This window comes from Harpia harpyja, chromosome 20 (assembly GCF_026419915.1).
Source record: "Harpia harpyja isolate bHarHar1 chromosome 20, bHarHar1 primary haplotype, whole genome shotgun sequence".
NCBI lineage: Eukaryota > Metazoa > Chordata > Aves > Accipitriformes > Accipitridae > Harpia > Harpia harpyja.
In genome coordinates this window covers 2,202,668-2,219,021 of record NC_068959.1, presented here as the reverse complement: position 1 = coordinate 2,219,021, position 16,354 = coordinate 2,202,668, and the positions used below count along the sequence as shown (strand labels likewise).

Genomic DNA, 16,354 nt, shown 5'->3' with positions numbered 1-16,354 from the left:
CTATGCTCTTGCAGTTTTTGATACTTTTCGGATGAATGTCATCAGTTTTTCTAGAAATATTGTTGCATTCTTTCTTTCTGTGTCACATTTCCCCTGAAAAGTTAATTAAGAAAAAGAAATTATGTAATACTTAACCATTATGTAGAGCTTTTTCATCTTGAAATCATTTTGTAAATGATACAATTTTCCTTAAATCTTAAATATGCTGACACACATGAATCCTCATTTTAGAGGTGGGTCAAGCTGAAGACTAGAACAAGGAAAGGGTAGACATGTGAAATAATGCCAGGATTTCTCCTTCCATGTACTCAACACAAGTGAGTACAAAAATTATTCTCTCTTGTAGACATAAGGGCTTAGTTATGAATTATGGATCACATTTTATCACATCTCTGCTGTATGATCTCTGTTAGAGAGGAAACAAATTCCTACCTCTTTTGCCAGGCTTGGTGTGAGTAATTGCTTCAGCCTTTCAAATTTTTGGAAAAAAACACTGAATTTTTTCATAGCTGGATTAGTTTTCAGCTGTTCCGTTCCTTCAAAGATTGTGCTGATACAATTCACATCCTAAGATGGAAGAAATAGCAAAACTGAGATACAAGAATTTGTAACCATGAACTACAATAAGTTTATTAAAAAATCATCTTGAGTTACATCCAGCTGCCTGGGTGGCAAATAAATCGTTACTGACTTTTGGGCTTGTATTTGCAAATGACTTAGGCAAACATGCTCAACTGATATGCACGTTTATTTACTCTGCGGGCAGAAAGCTGGCAGATGATAGTTTCTGCTAGCGTACGTTTTGTAATGTCCAGATGACCATATAATTATCTAAAGACTTAATCCTATCTGTTCTGCAGCTATCTGAAGACCAGTTTGATTTCTTCCATCTGCTTGTGACAGCTGATAATTCTGGTTTACATCTTCAGTTTGGATGTGAGATGCTTTTGGCCACAGAAGTTACAGCTCTCTGAACATGAGAGGAAGAAAATAAATGAACTTGAAACTACTCCAGACATTAACCTCTGTGACAGCTGACATCTGCATGCCGGGAGAGGTGGGGACAGCGGTGACCCTCTCATCTCACAGCCCTGTTTGCCTTGTCCCGTCCCAAGGGCAGCCACGCACCGGGCACGCTGGTCCTCCTCCACAAAGCAGTAGCCGGCATTTGTCTCCGAGACCTGATGGTCTGGGCAAGGCGGCCCGAAGGGTTAGAGGGGACAGGCGGTGGAAGCAGAGCAAAGAGTGATGATGGTTGCACTTGCCAGCGCGGGGTTGTTTTGGAAGAGATGAGCTAAACGTACGGAGAAGGAAGGAAGGAGAGGACATGACCGTCAGCAGCAGGAACAGATTGAAGTGTTATGGGAGAAGAAAGTGATGAAAAATGAAGCAGAAACTAATCAGCGAATTTCAGAGCAAATGCGGACAGCTGCCGAAGGCCAGCATCACGCCCATGATGTTCTGGACCAACACGTAGTCTCCTGTTAGTCATTCCTGGATGCTGTATGACAAGGAAGATCATTTTTCCCATGACCTTGCTTGGGAAGCTGCTCGCTCCTGCCACTGACGAACGACAAACGCAGAGACACTGGGAAATTCTCCGTCCTCTCTATCCGAAGCACAGGTGGAAGCGAAGCAGCTCTTCTCCCCACTGCTGGGCTGCAGTGGCACCGCCGGGGACCTCAGCAGGGAAAGGGACGAGCGAGCTGTCAGCGTTTGGCACCGCTGATTCCGGGTCTGTTTTCCTTATTAGACCTCAGGGTTAAACCCAGCCCAAGCCCCAGCCTGGGAAAGAGAGCTCTTCCAGACAGGATCCAGAGAGAAGTGACAGCGCTGGAAACTTCACACCTGATTTACAAGGAATGGGCTGGATTTGCCACCAAAACAACCCCACAATCCTGCAGCTAGTTTATGGCACAAATATGAATGATTCTGCTCCTTCAATAAATTAATGATTCAGATTGCAGTCGCACAAATAGCCATCTGGCCATGATATTATCAAACGAGATCTGTGCTGGGCTGTGATCTCATGTTGAAACCAAGTTTCCAGTTGATGCACAGCAGAAAAAAAAGCAGCGTCCGCATCAAGAGGAAGTTCTTTAAAGTCAGCTCGCAAAGAGCCTTTAGGCTGAGAGGGAACGGCAGAAATTTATTTGAGATGCAAAAGAAGATGGCAGATGCATAAAGGGGAATTTGATCTCTAAGACAGACCTCATTCATAGACACACGGTAGCCCGTGTCTTGTTCCCTGGGGCATTAACACCATCCTTCAGACAAGATGTGGTAATACAACTATTTAATCCCCTTACTGATGGTAAAGGTATAAAAAGCCATTTCTAAAAGTAGACTAAAAAGAAGTATTTTTGCAGATGGACAAGCAAGGAATGTGAATGAGTTTGTTCTTCCCTTTTTAACTGTCCTTCATTTAAAAAGCTGATTCAGAAAATCACTCTGCGTGTGTGTGTTCTGCAGTTGTTTTACAAAAACATAGAACAAGAATAATTGCTGTCCTTGGCTACTTTTGTATCATAGCATATTTTTCTTTGACTCAACATTTGATTGTTTTTAATAACATTTTATATCTTACAATAACATTTTATATCTTTAATGACTTTTATATCTTACAATAGCTACATTTAAAGTACTTGTTTGCTCTTAAATACAAATAGAGTACTTTAGGAGATAACAATTTTAAAACTATCTCAATTTCCAATGACTAAATTTATGAAAAAGTTAATTTTATTTTAAAGAAAGGAGTTTTACTTACATCTATATTGTCTGGAGTTTCAATCCTCAGATTCTGAAAAATAATAATATATTAATTAATTCTTTCAAATATCGTCTTCATTAACACTAATAAAAAGTCACATAAATAGATTTTTTGACTTTCAAAAAAGTTAAATATTCAAGAACAAGAGGATTCAGTATATCAAATTTTAGATTAGAAAAGTGGAAACTGAACTTACCCAAATGTCCTTTGTCATTGACTCACACATTTGCTGTAATAATATCTGTAATTCAGCCATGTTGCTCATCTGGGGAGCAGCAGAGATGCTTGCAGCCAGCAAAAGAATGTAGAGATGGATCTTCATCCTCCTGATGTGCTCAGAGAACCTGTAAGTGCTTCTGGACCAGTCCTCTACCATTTTATGGTCTCTCTAGAAGGAAATAACAGGTTAGGTTGACTTTTGAAACCGATAAAAAAAAGGCCATTTGTTGAGACTTTCGGGAAGAGAAAGGTTCCAGTAAATTTGTTTAACCTTGAGCACACTCCTTACCCAATCAGCATTTCCACAGAAGTAGGTAATAAACATCTAAGGATGTGGCCTTTCAATTTTAAAATCAGTAAAACATAAAATGACCAAAAGCATGACCAAGCAGTTGCTGTCTCCACGGCACTTCTCTAGAAATCGGAGCTTCTCTGATAAAAGCATGCGATCTTCTGATAGGCGATAGGAAAAAGACTGTGGTGCAAGAGAAAAAACCAACCCAACAAAACCCACAGAAAATATGTGGACTGCTGCCTAGAAAGAGAAAATGACAGCGTTTGCGCAATACTTGTGGAAAAGTATTTGTCAAAATGCAGGTATTCTGTAAGAATTACTTAATTTACAGCAGGGGAAGCCGCTGCCCTGGAGCACATGCCGGGGCGGGAGGGCAGCCCCGGGGACGGGCGCAGCGAAGCGGCTCCTTTCGGGTGGGGAAGGAGGGATGCAGGATGCCCCGAGCGTGTCAGCCCGGACCCCGCGGGCACAGCTGGGACCGGGGAGTTGATTTTGTGCTCTTGCTGTTCCGCTTTGCCAGCCGGGAGCTGGCAAGGGGAAAGCCCATTGGGTTTGCAAGAGTTGCGCCTGAGGTCTTAATTCATTGAAGGCATTTTGGCTTGTTATCTGGCCAAATTTGCCAACTCAGTGACTTGTGTTTCCTCCTTTCCTGGAAGCTGGAAAAAGCCCTTTTTGATGCCTTTTCAAAAAGAATGGTGTCATTTTTCAAAAATTGCTCTTGTTGCCTTTCCGCTTGCGGGTTCCGGCGAGGGCAGCAGCCGCGGGAGCAGGCGGTCCAGCTCCGTTTCTGCTGGGCAGGAGCAGATCTGCTGGCTCCATTCTGCCGTTCTGCGTGGCCCGGTGGCCCGCAGCCTGATGTCACAGCAGTTATGAGTAAGCACCTCAATATCTCAATACTTTGAATTGGGGAAGTCAAAAGTCAGTAGTGGTTGTGTGGCTTAGCTCAAGCTAACCTGCAAGCTGATCGCTGCCCACTTCACTACACCCAGTTTGTCATCTCTAACAGGAATAGTTTTGGTTTTTTCATGGTGTATGCTTATCTGTAGAGCTTTTGCATCATGCAGCTCCAAGGATTGTATCCTTGCAGGAACGTGGACTCTGCACCAGCGCATCGCTGGGAGCTCTGTGGAGAACATGCCTGGCACTACCAGTTGCCCTCAGGCTGAATTTGTAGGTCATGCACCTGAAAATATTAAGCCCTGTTCTTGGTCCGCTGTGGTTTTGGCATTTTACAGCTTGTTTCTTTTGGTCTCCCGCAAACTCATACTGATTTTTTGGGCAAAGCCTCCTCTCCCCTTTGGCTGGCACCTGGGCTGTCCCTGCCAGCCAGGCTGAGGTTTGACCCCACCACTGGAGACCTCCGTGGACAACTTGGTATTGAATTGCTGCGGGACCTCAAGGTTGGTAATGGGAAATCTTTCTTTTTTACCTTTTTCTCTCCTAATGGTTGGTCCATCCCGTACCGCAGCGGTTCCAATCACGGCCATGAGGGATCGCCCACGGAGCCGCCTGCCGCGATCGCTCCCACCTCAGGTCTCCCTGCGCTGGGGGCTGCTCATGGCAGAGAGCACATCTGTCTCCACTTCTGTTCCTGGCCGGCACAACTGCCAACAGATTTTATGTCTCAGGCCTTTCATTTTCCTCCCTTTCGCATTTGGGATTTTCGGTCACTTCTGCAGAATCTTAGCACCGTCCCAGAACCTTGTATGAACTGTATGTTTTGAGGTTTTTTCTCCCTTGGCAAATTTTGATTTTTTTGTGGTCAGAAGATAATTCTCAGTTCCCAAGAATTATAGGGGTTTTTTATTGCACATTATCAGTAGCACAAGCTGGTCTTTCAGCAGGGCTTTGGCTAGCTCCCAAAGGACCAAGATTGGTTCTTCACCAGTGTCTGACCACTCTGTCTTCTTGTAACAGACTCCAAAATCATTAGACTTTGCAACGCAGGGGTTTTCTTCTTTTCCATCCCCCCCTGCCTTTTTTCCTCTTCTGTTTGAGATAACAGAACTGCTCAAGTGCTTGTTTTTCTCTCTAAGCTGGCTCTGTGTCCCTACACAAACTAGTCACATCTTCCAGCCTCAGGGGTTTTTTTATTGTTCAGATGGTTTGGGTTTTTTTTTTAAATGTGAATGCAGGGTTAAGAAGCTGAAGGACAATGTAAGAACAAAATAAGGCAACATAAGCAACAGGTCCTGACGTCGATGCTGTACACTTTTGGGCCTTATAGCTCTGCAATTTGTCTGATCTGTGAGTATGGTCAAAGGCACCACAAACACTGATAGAATTGGTAGGAATAGGAATAAGAATAAGAATAAGAATAAGAAAAGAAAATATTTCTGAAGAAACTCTGGAGGCTGGAGGAAAAGTAAGTGGAAATCCAAACTGTTGGATAAATCCAAACTGATTAATCCAAAGTGACTCAGTTTGAATTTGGAATGATCAGGAGTATGGACGTGAATAAATAATTTAATTAATTAGTGAATTCATGAATTCTGATACTAATGAAATAGGTATTTCAGTAGGAGTCAGCATGTGATAACCAATGTTCATGTTATGGCTGATTTAGGAATATTATTGAAAAAAGAATCAGATGATGCTACAAGTGTGAAAACAAAGCTGTCCTAAAAACTGTGCAAGATGCTGCTGATGCCAGAGCTGCAAGCCGGGATCATCACACGGGGCAAGGGTTTCTCTGCATCGAGAAATGGCAATTCCCACGGGTACGTCCCTGCATTAACAGGCTTGATAGACTTGGTGAATGCCTCATAAGAATTGGGCAAGTCGGTCTGCCACCGCAGCGTGCTCACCAAGACCATAACAGGCAAGACTACTGCTGAGCTTGCTTAAGCGTGAGCTTTTCTGAACCTACTTGTGGCTCAGTTGCATTGCCAGCACCTGGACAGCTGTGGGAGATGCTCAGCACTTGCTGTCTGGTCCCCAGTGCAGAATTGATCCCCCCCTGGCTGTAGTAGTGCCACGAAGCCCCTGCAGAAACCATGGCAGCTTGAAACACTGCGGTGCCCAGGGGAGGTGGACCTAAAGTGGCACGCAGGAACTAGCAAGCTACCGTATGCTACTGTCACCTTCATATCTTTTTGCCAGCATCATTAGCTGGAAGCTGCAACTCTTTGCAGTAGCTGATTTTGCTCCTTCCTCTAGATAAGCATAAAGTTATGATGCTCAGATAAGGTTGCTTTAATGGTGCAAGTACGTAATGCAGCATGGATATGGTGCAGTAGCTTGTGCCTCTCCAGCCTGCCAGGCTCAAGAAAATGGAAATTTCTGAAAATCAGGGAACAGACTCCACTTCCTAGACCGCCTTTCCCCTGAAGACGGCAATGGCTGCTCGAAGCCGCCTGCGCTCCTCTGCCGGGGCAGGTCCGAGGAGAGGTGGAGGAGTCGGTCGGAGCAGCACTGCAGGGTGCAGGTAATGCCTGGGGTGCTTCGGGGTGAGGGGTCCTCTGCGATTCCTCCCCCTCGACCCTCCTGTCCTGAGGTGTCAGGAGCAAGGGAGGTCCAAAGAGTGTCGAAGGGGTGTCCAAGGGGTGTCTTCTGGTGCCCCAGCACTGCTGACCAGGGCGTGCAGCCCACGGGTGCTGTCGAGGGGACACGGCTACAAAACGGTGTGTGGGTGTTTTGGTGGTAAATGGGAAAAATGCGTGGTGGTAAATGGAACCCTAGGGCAGAGTGACATTTGTGAGAGACTCTGCGTTTTGTCCTTTTCCTCCCTTATCTGAAAGGGCAGGCTAGATATATGAGAAGATCACGGAGCTTTGGAAACCTTATCTCGTTTTTTAAATCTTCCCTAATAAATGGGCAGCTTTTGACTAATGTAATCTTGCACATGGAAATTACATTTCATCAGTTAACCTCATGAGTAAACATTCCATCTCATTTGTTAAAGATAAGTGTTTCCTGGGCATCTCTGAAGTGGCTGTGATGTCTCATCTAAGCAGATGCTCTGTGGCCCCATATGGATTTCAGCTGCAGCCAGCGCCACGTATTTGGCCACATAAAAAGCTGCAACCATGGTTTGTGGGAACCCCTCCTGAGCGGCTCTTCGCCCCAATCCTAGGAAAGCAGAGCCGCTCAGGGTTTGCCTCCTGAGCTGGATCCAGCCCAATGCCCAGAGACAAGCAGGTGTCTTGGTGGGGCCAGGAGGACTCCCAGCCACCTGCTGCCCTTTCTATTGGAGTATGAATGTGCATTTACTAACGTGCAGAAGTGCTCTGAAGTGCTTTTTCACAGTGGTTATGTTTCAATATTTTGTGCTGGGGGCTTAGTTTAAAGCCACCCAGCTGAAATGGAGTTTTCTCTTACGCTGGCAAATTTTCTGCCCCCAAACCGACCCATCTCCTGGGGTTGTAGAGACTGTTTTAACCTTTAGTTATACTCTCACATCTAACAGAGAGCAATAGAGAAAAGCCAGGTAAGTGCAAAAAGCAGGTCACTAGCAGGGGGCCTTGACTCATTTTCACAGTATTTAGGGAATGAATACATAGCTATTTGCTGCCTTCCACCAGTGCATGCCCCTTGTTACAGCGGCTGGTAAAGCGAGGTACATACGCATGTGCAAAACCAGCAGTGAGCAGAAATCCTGCTTCGTGCAATGGAGATAAAAGATAAACCCCTGGACTTTGTTCTTGCTAGAAGAGCATCCCGTAGTAGTGCAGCTCCATAGTGCAGTTCCTGGAGCACCTCTGCTACAGAAACTGCTCTGGTGCTTGTTCAAAGGCCAGTCCCAAGCCAGGGAAATTGAGAAATTTTGTGAAGACTGGTCTTGACCTAAATTACACAGAAGTAAAATCTTTTCTTAGGAAACGGGCTGTTAGGAGGAATGTTGTTTACAGTTCTGTAACAGCCTGTGGGAGTAAGAAAGAGCTTTCTGGAAACAACATGCAGAATATCTGACCATTTTTTTCGGGGGAGAAAGGTTTTAACTCTGCTAGGGGAGATCAGAGCCTGCCACGCAGAGGTGGACTGGGTCAGGGGTACACTGGGGGCGATGCTCTGACTGGTTTTTACAGTGGTAGTTTAGTATGTAAGGTTTATTAAGTATGTACTAAATACTTAGTATACGTAATTTATTACGTATTACTGAAATCACCACAAAAACATAAATTATTTTAAATGCAAGGACTAACCAAGGCTTTTATATTCACGGATTTTCCCTTTTTCCGGACAAAGTGACTCGTAGCAAGAAATGCCTGGTTTTGCCAGGCTCCTCGGTGGTGTTAAAGACACCTGGAAGAAAAGAGAAACTGTGGGCCAGATGACCTTGACTTCTTTATTTGCAGTCCACTATTGCTGCTTCTTAAAGGTGAGCCAGGGCAGAACTTGCTCAGGTAGGTGAGGAGAGCAGCACAGTTCCTCTCTAGTACCAGACACTGTTCTCAGTGGGACTCTGTCGGATGCCAGCCTAAGCCCAGCTTGACTGAGCTGCTGCACAAAGTGGGACACTTCCTATAGAGAAAAAGAAAGGCAGAAGAGAAGAGGAAAGCCAGGGAAAGGAAGGTGACACAGAGGAGCCAGCTGTTGCTCAAGTCTTAGCCAAAACTAATGGAAATACAGATGTCATCTGCTGCTCACTCCCTGCCCCGCTCTGGAGCACCCACCAGCCGGGCCAGGCTGTACTAGAAAGCTTTTCAGCATCATGGGAAATGGCAGTGGGAATGGTAGCCAGAATAGTTAAAAAACAATCTAAACCATTGTCCTGTAACTCCCTGAAGTGACAAGGCAGAGGAGCAGTGGTGGGATGCTCACCTCTTCGGATCTCAGCAATTCCTTCTGGCAGCTTTAACATCTCTTTTGGTTTCTAAAGTCCTTTGGCTTCCTCAGCCAGAAAATGAAACTGGCAGGAGCTCAGAAACCTGTGATTATAGTTCTTTCAGCTTAAACAATCCAGTATATTTGTCTCTAGCTTTTTGGGGTTTTGTTTTCTGATTTTTATCATGGAAGCGATGTGCTGGGTTTCAGCTCCCACACCCCACACCACGCTCTGCCTCAGTGCGGGGTGCCCTCTGCATTCAGCCAGAGACCTTCCTGAGCGCAGGCGCGGCCTGAGTTTGATTTTTTTTGCCTATACATCTTGAAAATGAAAGCCTTAAGGCTTTTGTTCTTCCGTCACAGGGTGAATAGCATTGTGTATGTTGAATGTGAATTTTAAAGGTTGCACAGCCAACCTCGTAACTTCCTCTGCCCTTGCATGTACAGCCTTTCCCTCCCAGGACTCCTAGAAACCTCATTCACATGCCTTGATGACTCTGGTTTGAAACAGCACCTTTCCTTTCTCTTCAGAAATGACTTTTCAGTAGGTTGACCAGATGGCAAATGGATGATGCACTGCGTTGGCAGCACACCGAAAATCCATTTGTCCCACTCAGGGTATTTCAAAATGCTCCCAAGGACTCTAAGTAGCCTTATAATCCTGGTACTAGTATTCCTGAAGAGCAGATAGCATAAAATAAGAATTACAGGTGCTCCAAACTCTGTTAACCTGTACTAATGCAGGAAGCAAAATGCTTCCAAAACAGCAAAATGGAAAGACAACAGATTTCCCTGTGCTCTGCCCTGCGTGGATGGACCCACCGCAAGGTAATGTGAAGGAATAGTGAAAGAATGTGCTTGTAGGTATGAGTTGAGCTTAGGCAAGGTTGCATTAAAATATGCTGTAATTAGAGATCTCTTCTGCTTAATTAGTTAATTAAGCTCCAGTGTGGTCTTTTAAGCAGTCAGTAGCATTTGTCTGTGCTCACCGCCTGAGGTTTAGCTTGCCGTGGGTGAGCAATATCGTCCCCACCTGTAGGTATGTCACATTATAGCTGACACTTTTAACATGTTTTAGCATGGTTTGGAAGGAAAGGTGAGGTTTTAGCTGACCTGTAGTAACGTTACAGTCACTCAGCAATGGTTGGTTGAAAGGGATTTTTTGTTTTGTTTTGATGAAGATTATATCGTTTCTGCAAACGTTGTGGTAAAACGCCGACTTTGCTGCTACTTTTCAGTTTTATGCAGAAAGCTGGAATGAACCATACAATAAAAAACTGATGCTTTCCAGCCTTGCATCAATTTTAGCAGTTGTGCATCATTCACAGTTACTTGTGACAGCTGCTGTTCAAGTACGTAATGGGCCAGGTTTCCTGGCTTATTGCATCTCCAGGAATGTGCTGTCCTTAGGAGCTGCGTCAGAGGAGCACTGTTTAGAGAGGTACCGTCTCATGTTTGGTTCTTTCAAAAGTCAATGTTTTGCTGTTGCCTGTTCTTGCTAAACCTCCGGCAGCAACTAACGGCACAGGCATTGGCTTGTGGGACAGTGTCCTTTGCATTTCCTCTTTACTGCTGTATATAGTCACTCTGGCTAAGGTTTATTAGTTTTGCAACCCAATGGATTAGCCACTGTTACACTGCTAATAACAGTGTCTGGTTTCATCCTGGCTTTTCTCAGACACCGAGATGGGAATCACTTTGCTGTGCACCCTTTCACTTCTTTACTTGTCACATCTCTAGCTGTTACGATCGTCACAAACCTGCTGGTTCCTTGGACATAATTATGCTCAATTACTTATTCATGTGGTTTACTTAATTGGCAAGGGTCTATGACTTCCCAGAAATACATCTATGCCTTTGACTTAAAACTTACAGAACACCTAGCTGGGCAGATCCTCAAACTACTTCATGCCCCAAAAGCCAGCTCGGTGAATCCACCGCGTTTCATTTGGAAACCAATGTACACTTCCATACGTTAGCAAAGGTGTCATTTTCCTCTGACACTTCAGACTCTAGAAAAATGTAATATATTTATTTACGAAATACATTCTTTACTTCATGAAAAATATAGCTTAAGGCAATCCTGAGAGAAAAGACAAATCCAGCCTAAATTAGACGTCCTTTGCTACCACCTTTGTTTCTGTTGTTACAATTATCATTACCATATTTCTACGGCAATAACCTGAGCAATCTGCTCAAGGTCTCATTTTGGCCTGGCACTGATCCAACAAACACAAATTCCTCACTCTTTGCTCCAAAGTTTGAAGATAACATAGGTTGAAAATAAATTTAGAGTAATATTAAAATAAATACGATCTGCTGTCACAATAAATATATTAAATAAATAAAGAATGTGTATCATGCAGATATACTGCACTGCAATTATGTCACAGAATTTCAGGAAAACATGCAGATTTCAAATTTAATTATGCACATATTTATAAGATAGCCTTTTATAATTTTTTTCTCCTGCCTTCAGAAAACAAAGATTCTGCCAATTTTGCAAATGTCTGCAGGAGAACACATTAATGGACCTGCCTTCTAATCTTTATTTTTTTAATTTCACTCACATAGTTTTATTGAAGCCTTGATGTATACTCTAATTATTATAGTGCACAAAACTGACAGTAGAATCAATAATTTTAAGTTCTTTTATTCATTATCACTTTGAACATTAGGACCCTGTACAAATATAAAAGATTTCTATAAATTAAATAAATATGTTAATACCTGCAATAAGACATAAATATCTGATAATACACATATAAAACATTCATGTTAATGTTGTGCTGTCTCTCCGTGGCACTCTGTGGCAGCTTCGCAGTATTCCGTCAGAACCAGCTCTAGTGTTGGGTAAAAGACGACTAGCTGGGTTGCCAGCACCCATCAGCAGGGTTTCTAGCACTTCTCGTGCAGCTTTTGAAAGAACCTCTTGTAGTGCTTAAGGGCACTCTGCGGGGACATCTCGGCCATCCGACAGGAACCGTCTTTCTCGCGTTTCTAGAATAATAATAATAACAACAGCTAATTGTGATAATAAGAGAGAGAATAAAAAGAGCATATTGCTGTGGAGTTATCAGTGGTTGTTCAAGGCGATATTTAATCACAAGTAAAGATAGATCTTCATGAATGAACAGACTTTTAAAAATCAGGAATACTTTTTCCTGGCTGACTTTGCTTACTGAGATGTGGCTTAGGGCCTTTTCTCATTAATCTCCTGGCTAATGACAAGTCCAGGATTTGACTAAGGGTGATGCATCTTTTAGAAAACTGTAACTTCCATCCAGACTCCATGAATTTCAGGTAAGTGTTTTCTATAAAACCATTGCTAAGTGGCAGCCATAATGCGCAAATGTGCGAAATTAAGACTGTATGGAGGTGGCATCAAAATTTTGCTATTGACTTTAGTTGACCAGGGTGCTGGGTTGCTTAATTTCGTGTGTTTTCAAAACAAATGAGCGGTCTATTCACAGTAATTTCACATTTTTACCTTTTTAATCACTATAAATAACTGATGAGAAACTTACTGTATGTGCTTTATTTAAAGTTGATATTATGCGGTCCATGTTTTTCTCCATCAGAGAAACATGTGTTCTCATTTGATCATTCTTAAAGTAAACTTTCAGCTGTTCTACGGTTCTTTCAAGGTGGCAGGAAACAAGGTTGCACTAAAAAATATATCAAACAACAGCAAAATTATGTTCTGCCAAATGAGTTAAATTCTATTTTTCATTGAATTCAATAACTAACTGCATGCACAGCAGAAATAGAAATTACCTATTGTCTACTCTATTACTGTACAATTAGGGAAAGAGGTACTTTCCTATATTTTCTTGGATTTGATAAAAATCTACAGCAGGATAATAAAAAAGTATATGACGTTAAAAAAAATCATTGTAAAGGAAAAACAGGGAAAAGGATTGTAAAAGAGGAATAAAATCCGTTGGGGTTGCAGTTTTATCAAAATCACATGGAGTAGCCCAAGGAGGTTAGATCTGCTAATTGCCTTTCACAGCTACCATCTCTGTGCCGAAAGACAGAAGCACCGTACTCTTCTGTCTATAACGTGCTGCTCCTCGCCTTCTTTAAAGCTGAAAACTCTAAACGTTTTTTCCGCTGAAGATAAGGCCTCCCAAAAACAGGCCGCCTCTTCTTATTTATTTTTCATGAACCTTTTTTCAGAACCTTTTTCTCACTAATCAACAAGGCTGTGTGTGATAACTTGTCATGCCTGCAAATTGCTTCCTTCGGAGACAAACTCCATTACGCTTTGTAACATTCAACTCGTCTGTTTGCGGAGAGGTAAGAACATTTTAGTGTTGCCAGTACTAACCGTATTCACCACCTTCTGTTCTAAATGACAGCAGGTCACATTCAGGGTCTGCACCTCATACAGTAATGTTGAGAACAGCCTCGGTGTTAAGCTCTCAGCAAGAGCTCCTGCAATTGCCTTCAGTAGAAGTCTAACCAAGACTCGGAGACCCTGGTCTCAGAATTGGCTATTTATTTCCATAACTTTTTGCATACAAGGAACTTAACTGAATTTTATAGAACTGCTCATGAGCATATCGTTAGCATGTATATTCCCTTTTTGTGAGATTCGGTCTTTTTTAGTAGTCTAACTCTCTTTCTCTCAAGATCTGCTGCAAAGCATCATTGTTTTTCAAATTATTAACAATAGCAGTATTAAAGAAGTTTTAAAAATCTTACCTGAAATTTCCCGACAGGTACTGGAAGAAAGATCTAAAATTTTAAAAAAGAAAATAGTGTTAAAAGGTATTTATCTTCTAAGTGACTGCCACATCGTTAAGCATCTCTAACTACATATCGTCTTCATCAGGTTTTCTATTTCTGAACTTCCTTTGGGGAAACAATTGCAGCGCCAACTTCTGAGGAGAGGTTGACATGCAGTGCCTTCAGCATCTCAAGTTTAGCAAACAAAACACAGGACACGCAAACTAGAGCTGAAACTAGCCCAGACTCGATTTTATACTTCCATCAAAAGAACTGTAGAAAATGAAGAAGAAAAGATAATGACCCACCTCCTTGCTTGCTAGATCCACTAGAGCCTTGAAGTTTGCTTGAAATTCTTCTATTGCGCTGCCCATTGAGCCAGGTAAGCTGCTACTCAATAAGAAGATATAAAGCAACAGCATTTTTGCTTCCAGGAAAGGTACGTTTGATTTATGCCTTTTTAATACCACATGCTGCCTATATATACTCATGTACACCTTGAATATTAAATCGAAGGGAAAGTTTTCTCACATAGGAAAAGGCACAAGAACATAGTGTGAATTAGTATAGGCACTGTGGGATGCCTCAGTGGGGACAGGTTGGGGGTTTCCTTCCCTCTGACATCAAATAAGGGGAAAATACCTTTGTAGATAAGAGATGTCATTTTCTTACACGATATCAAAAACTCATCACAGGAAATAGGAGTATTCCTTGTATAACACACATCTTTATGTGGTTCTATTCTTACTTTTGCACCACGTAGTCAGATAGATGGAGATCTGGAAACCTAACTAGTTCTTACATTCCACGCAGTAATACAACATCCTTTGTTCAATAGGATTTTCTAACATAAACTGCAGTTCTAGATGTAGTAAAAAATAATAGCAAATAATTTGCTATTACACAGACCCTAACACCACTTAACCAGTTTGACTTATTTAGCCTTCTTCCTTCACCCTGGCTGTTCTGTGAAACTCAGCATATAATACATAGCTGGGAACAGCATGGGTTTAATTAGCAACAGCCAAATAGAAAAAGCATGGTAGGCACCAATGGCAGAAATTAGCAGTCCTGGCATCAATGTTAGTGGAAAAACTCTATGTACTGAAAAATACTGAAGTGCTTATAAATGGCTAAAAACTACTTTCAGATGCCTGGCAAGGGCTTCTGAGAGGGTAACAGTCACTCACTAAAAGGTTACAATTTTCCAGCAAAATCAGACAAATCACTCAATGATGTGAGAAGAGTCATCTGGTTTTCCATAGCTATCTGCTTGAGAGTCACAGAAACAAAGGAGACCTTGTGCACATCAAATAATTAATTTCTCAATACATGATTTTATGAACAGATCTGTTTAAGTCTTGTTGAAAACACCGCTAAACTAAACTTAATTTTTTTTTAATATTAAAATACCTATTCCTGTCCTAAAATTCAGCAAGAGAAGTATAACGAGAGGTTAAAAAAACCCTCTCGAAAGGATCTTTTGATCCTAACTGAAAAAGCTCCTGAAAAACCTTTTAACACTAGGCTCGTTGAGCATCCTGTTGTCAACACATCCAAAGAAACACCAGAGGCCCACAGCTGAAAATGTTTGGATCCTGGAAAAGCATGCGGGGAATAACACAACATATACTTACATTCCTCCACAGAAATCAGCATTTGACTACTCTTAGAGACAGGACGCCGAGTAAGATGGCCTTTTGCCTGACCTGGTACGGCCACTCTTTCCTAGAGGGAAAGGGATAAAAAGCATCTATGGTAAACTAGGCAGAAGAAAAGCAGATCTTCTGAAAGGTTTCCCTTTCCCACAGTGTGGATATAAAGCAAGCATTTTGTTATATTTCACAAATAGTGGTAGTCTTATTAAAAATTATTAGTATAGACATTAGCATGTTTATCATATGATATGCTAATAGAGTATATATTTTGTTATATTTAACAAGAATTAAAGGAGTAAATGTTTCTTGCCATATTGGCCAAAAATCTAATCTTTCGGGGCTGTCACCAGGATCTGAATCATCAACAATGTCTTAGCCAGTTTTGAAATAATGAAAAATTTTGCCCCAAACTGATCACACCCACGGTGACACACCACCTAGGTATGACTTGGGAGAGGAACAAGATGCAAATGATTTTTAATAACGGAAGACTTCTGTCCATCATCCATGGACAGAACCATGGAAGTTCTTTGTATCACAGTATCAATGAGTCTTGCAGAGTTTGAATAAAGAAAGAGTTGTGACATTACGGGAGGTACGTGGGAGTAGAATGGAAAAAATGTATGAAGGCAACATAGGATAAGTGTCTCCCAGTAAAATGCCACGCACCCAACTGCAGCAGAAACAAATGAGATCAATATGTAAGGTTCCACTTCCCGTTTGAGTGCAAATATCTTGTCTATCAGACTTTGCGTCTGTACTTATTCTGTAGGGTAGAGTGAAATCCTAACTGACCGTACATAGGAATTTAAAAAAAAAAAAAAAATCAAGTAAATGAAGATATCATAGTGGTTAAAAAAATGTCAAGGAAGGACTGGCAGTTGAAGGAAAAATACTGATATAAGGTATTGT

General features: G+C 42.2%; 1 protein-coding gene across 1 annotated transcript; it reads right to left on the bottom strand.

Annotated features, from left to right (window-relative positions):
- Positions 1-3,092, bottom strand: LOC128134495 (interleukin-5-like). Its single transcript, XM_052772228.1, has 4 exons — positions 2,967-3,092; positions 2,768-2,800; positions 433-567; positions 1-93 (listed from the first exon to the last, which is right to left on the bottom strand). The coding sequence occupies exons 1-4, from the start codon at positions 3,090-3,092 to the stop codon at positions 1-3; spliced, it is 387 nt and encodes a 128-aa protein (XP_052628188.1).
- Between the last annotated feature and the right edge of the window lie 13,262 nt (positions 3,093-16,354).

What these genes read in the sequence shown, in the direction of transcription:
- LOC128134495 (XM_052772228.1), bottom strand. Translation starts at nt 3,092, where the DNA reads ATGAAGATCCATCTCTACATTCTTTTGCTGGCTGCAAGCATCTCTGCT. An exon ending in CAATGACAAAGGACATTTGG is followed by an intron (nt 2,801 to 2,966) that starts GTAAGTTCAGTT and finishes ATTATTTTTCAG; the next exon opens with AATCTGAGGATTGAAACTCC. An exon ending in CACCAAGCCTGGCAAAAGAG is followed by an intron (nt 94 to 432) that starts GTAGGAATTTGT and finishes TTAACTTTTCAG; the next exon opens with GGGAAATGTGACACAGAAAG.